The sequence below is a fragment of the Emiliania huxleyi genome (genome assembly GCF_000372725.1).
Source record: "Emiliania huxleyi CCMP1516 unplaced genomic scaffold EMIHUscaffold_9, whole genome shotgun sequence".
NCBI lineage: Eukaryota > Haptophyta > Isochrysidales > Noelaerhabdaceae > Emiliania > Emiliania huxleyi.
The window spans coordinates 1,124,021-1,128,626 of record NW_005195301.1 but is presented as its reverse complement, the minus strand read 5'-3'; the positions used below and the strand labels follow the sequence as shown (position 1 = coordinate 1,128,626).

The window sequence follows — 4,606 nt, the reverse complement described above, 5'->3', positions numbered from 1 at the left end:
AATCCAAACCCCTGCACTGCAGGAAATTATGGCTTAGTAACGAGATCCCAGGGTGAGTGCCCATCGCCACAAGCTCCTCCGTCGCCGCCGCCGCCGCCGCCGTCGCCACCGCCACCGTGCCCGTGCGTGTCGACCTCTCAAGACTACGCAGGCTGCGATGACGACTACTACACGTGGAACCCGGCGACCTCGCGATACGAGGCACCCTCCATCGACCGGCAGATCTGCAACGATCAATGCCAACCCTTGGGTGCAGCGTGCAGCGCCGGTAGTTATGGAGCTGCGCCGACCTCCTGTGTTGCCCTTACAACCAACGGTCTATGCTCAAAGGCTTCACCGCCGCCGCCGCCGTCGCCGCCGCCGCCGTCGCCGCCGCCGCCGCCGCCGTCGCCGCCGCCGCCGCCGCCGCCGTCGCCGCCAGCATCTGCCCCTTGCTCGGGCAGCGTGACTATGGATTTCAGCACTACTTACACACAAACCAATGTCTATTCCAACCTGGGCGGCCGAGGGCCAGACAACGCGGATACCTCCAAGTGCTTCACCGCGGGGACATCGACATGCAAAGGGCTCCTGGCTGCGAAAACGGGAAACCGTGCTTGTTGCATGAACTACCCTCAAGTCGGCCAAACCTCGGACGGCACCAAAGTGGATCTCATAGTGGAGGTGGTTGACCCAGACGAATATAACACAAATGTTAATACCAAAAATGGCTTTGAAGCGGGAGGTTTCGGGCGCTTCAATCTCAAGGGGAACTCAAACCTCGAACCCGAGATGCTGTTTAGCTTTGTCGTGACCGGCACCCAAGACCTCGTCACCCCCCCTCCCACGGTGATCAAGTTCACCTTTTTCGACCTGGACGCCCGCTGCTCCCAAGTGGATTCCAATAGTGCTCCCGGAGGTTGCAGCGCTCTTGAATGGTCCCTGCGCGAGACCATCACAGTTTCGGCAGGAGGTCAATACGGTCGGACGGGACCTGCGATTCTCACCAATCCAAATCAACTTTTTACGACCAGCAGCTGCAGCACTGGATCCGGTGACTGCACCGTCAAGGCCACGAGAGAAGCCAATAATGATATCGCCGGCCCGAGTGGATACGGGGCGAATCCAAGCAGCCCGCAGTCGCTCACCAACGAGCAGAAGCAGACCTCGGTCGGCTTCGAGTTCCACGACACGGCCCAGTTCAAAGTGAAGTTCAACCTTGAAGGGACCGACGACGTCAGCAATGGGCGCAACATTTTCTTCGCTGGCAGCAGCAGCCTCACCGACGATTTCTGTGACTGACTGACTAACCGTGTCGTAGCTGGGCGACGACACTTCTCAACGCCACTCCGCTGGCGCGCATGCCCCCAAATCGCCGAGGGGGGGGGAGCGGCTTGGGGCCCGGAGAGGGTCCAGGCACCAGGGGAGGGTCCACAGCTCCTGGGAAGCCAATTCCATGTGTCGTTTTTTTCTAGAGAGAACCGCGCCCCTATCCTCGTGCTCGATCGCCATGCATTACATGCAAAGCTCGCTTCCGAGCTCTCACGCCGCGCGTAGGGCCTGTAGGGGCCAGTCCCGCACCCCTCTCCCTTTAATTAATTTTTCAGTACCAAGTAACCTCTGGTGTCTATCTGTAGGAGTGACTTCAAGAAGTCACTTAGTGACTTCTCGAAGTCACTCGCCCCCGCGCGCACAGTACGTGCTCTAGCGTCGGCCCGTGCACCGTGCGAGCCCCTGGCGAGCCCCCGCGGACTCGGCCCCAGTCGGGCCGCGACGGGAGAGGCTCTTAGAGCAGCTTGGCGGCGTTCACTTGGAAAACTTCGTCATAAAATTGTTTTCTCCTTCCTCGAGACGATTGCGCTGAGCGCTCGTCCCCGCGGGCAAGAGGCGATATACGGCGCTGCCTCCGCACCGCTACGCGATGACACAAGCGACGCAATCCGGCGACATGCAGGCACCCAATGCTGTGCCGGAGGCTGACTGGTCGAGGCGGTCGACCTCGTCGTGGCTCTTCCACGCGCCGCCGCTTCTCGTGTGGACAGCTGGTTCGGCTCGGACGCAGTGGACAAGAGGACCACCACATTCGCTGGCACACCGCGGCCGACGCTGTCTGCGCTCCCACGCAAGCGCCGGTATCCAAATCGAATGCATGCGTTACTGCGCTTACTGCGCGCCGCCGCCTACCTCAGACTCTCAATACCAATGCGCACGCTCCGGCATCGACTACATTGGTCTGCGCGAATTCGAGGCGCCGTGCGACGTTTGAGGCGGACAGCCCTAGGCGACACGGCGTCTGTGCTCGTGTTTATTGTGCTCGTGTTCAAGCAAGAAGCATCAGTGCGGGTACATGCGGTCCTACCACTGCACACAGTGCTTCCCGGACCCGAGCCAGGTTGGCTACGCGATCTGCAGCCCGGTCGGGACAAAAGCTGGCGACCCTCACCGGCTTTGCCAAGCACCTGCTCGAAGAGGAGCCGTCGCATCGGGCACAGCAGCACCCCCCCGCCGCGACGCGGCGATCGTCCATCGCCGTACCGGCGACCTGAGCCTGCGCCTGCGCCGGCAGCGGCGGCGCCGGCCGCCGCGGCGCCGGCAGCCGCAGTGCCCCGTGCGCGCCGCCGCATCATCTAGAGGTGAGACGGGGTGAGTGGCGAGTGTGCGGCGGCCGGAGGGCGCGTCAGACGACCGCGAGGGCGGCCCACATGCGGAGTGACTTTTAGAAGTCACCCCGTTTCGGGCGTCTCACCGGCGTACTTGAGGTGCTTCAGACGGACGCAGTGGGCTGTCGGCAAGGTAGGTGAGTGTCTAGGGGTCATCTCTAGGCTGGTTAGCCTTGATTTTGATCAAAGATCGGCGCAAGAAACGGTCGCGATGCCTCGTGTGAACGCTTTGAAGAGTGACTTCTCGAAGTCACTCGGTCCTACGGAGAGACACTGGCCCGCCGTCCCCTCTGTCCCGACCCCCTGCCAGGTCGACCACCACGCTCGAGCTGAGCCCGGCGCACGCCGCGGTGGAGGGCCGCCTCGAGCAGCGCCCGCTGGGCGAGGCGGCGCCAGCTCGCCAGCCGGTCGTCCCACCCCTCCGGCGCAGCCGCGTCGTCGCGAGGCAGCGGCGGCGTCGCGTACTCGAAAGCAACCAGGCATCGCGACAAGTCGTCTGTGAGGCCGCGGCTGCTAAACGTGCGCGCGATGCCTCCGCGCGGGGTTGAGGCGTCGGCGGCGGCGGCCTCCTCCGCCTCCACGTCGACGAGGCGCCACCGTACGGAGCCGTCCAGCATGAGCGCTGCTCCGGCGGGCAAGTGCAGCACGGCGGGCTCGAGGAGTCCGGGTGCGGGCAGCACCTAGGAAAGGTCTAGGAAAGGTCGAGGAAAGGTCCTGGTGCGGGCAGCACCTAGCAGAAGGGAGGAGTGAGCCGCGTGAGTCGCGTGGATCGTGGGCGTTCGCGGGATGACACGGCTTTTGCAGTGGGTGCGCGGGCGATGGGTCGGGGACTGGGGGCTCGGCGGGGGGCTCAGGCGTGCGTGTCGTGTCGGGGCTCTCGGGTGGTAGGTAGCATGCGGCTGTGTCATCAAGAAGTGTCTCTCCCCTCACGTCGACGCGCTGACAAGAGGAGGCGGCGCGAGAGGGGAGCCTCAAGGCGGGGGCGAGCTCGGGGAGAACGGGGGGCTCTGATCGGGCAGACGAGAACCGCGACATGCGCATGCTAGGGAGGGGGGGGGGGGGACTCCCTGGTACTAGTAGTGCGCTACCTACCAGAGCGCGTGGCACCTCGATCACGGCGCTGCCGCTCGCGAGGGGGAGGAGGACCACCACGGAAGACGACCTCGCCCCCTCGGCAATGCGGCGGCGCCTGGCGGGGAGAGGACGGGCGAACGCACAGGGGCCGTCAGAGTACGAATCGGGCTCATGCTAACATCCACCTCGCGAGCCGACCGTCTGGCTCAGCGAGGCTGCTGTGGAGCACTCGCGGGCCGATTTCTGGCCCAGCGAGGCCGCTGCGGGACACACCGGCGGCTCGGTTCGCTCCTCAACGCAAACCCGGTCGAGCAGAAATTCAGGTGTGTGTGTAGATGCGCTCCAGCGAGGGCCGCGTCCTTGAAACCGCCGACGCGTTCCTGGACGACAAGGCCGATCGACTCTGGAGGACGCGGTCGGCGGCGCTTCGCGAACTGGCACAGAAGGTTCGAGACGGCACGGATCTTGTGCTCTTATGCGCGGGTAGGATTGAGTCCTGTCACGGCGATCTGCTGAGGAAGGGGATCCTAGCCGAAGCGGCGCAACTCGAGGCCACCAGCAAGAGGAGGCCGCGCTCCGACAAGGGCAAGCCGAGGGGTCCTCGGGGGCCCAGGGCCGATTCGGTGGAGACGGCGGCCCGCATGGGGGTGCTGTCGACCTTCTACCTCCGGCACGCTTATGGACGGGACAGCCCGGGGCTGCATGAAGAGGACGGGGTGCTCTCCACGAACGGGGGGGTTCTGTGCGCAGGGTGCGGGGAGGAGGCGCCCGGGCTCGGGGCGCGGGACGGGGAGGGGGGTGGCGGACAGGGGGGGGGCGTGGTCAAGGAAGGAGGGGGCGTCTCGGGGGAGCGGGGGAGGAAGAGGGGGAGGGACCCCGACTGAAGAGGAGGC

General features: G+C 64.9%; 1 protein-coding gene across 1 annotated transcript; it reads right to left on the bottom strand.

The window, feature by feature from the left end:
• Positions 1–2,899: 2,899 nt before the first annotated feature.
• Positions 2,900–3,256, bottom strand: EMIHUDRAFT_199221 (hypothetical protein; the record flags this gene model as incomplete). The annotated part of the gene is made up of 1 exon (XM_005757834.1): positions 2,900–3,256. The coding sequence occupies one exon, from the start codon at positions 3,254–3,256 to the stop codon at positions 2,900–2,902; it is 357 nt and encodes a 118-aa protein (XP_005757891.1).
• Between the last annotated feature and the right edge of the window lie 1,350 nt (positions 3,257–4,606).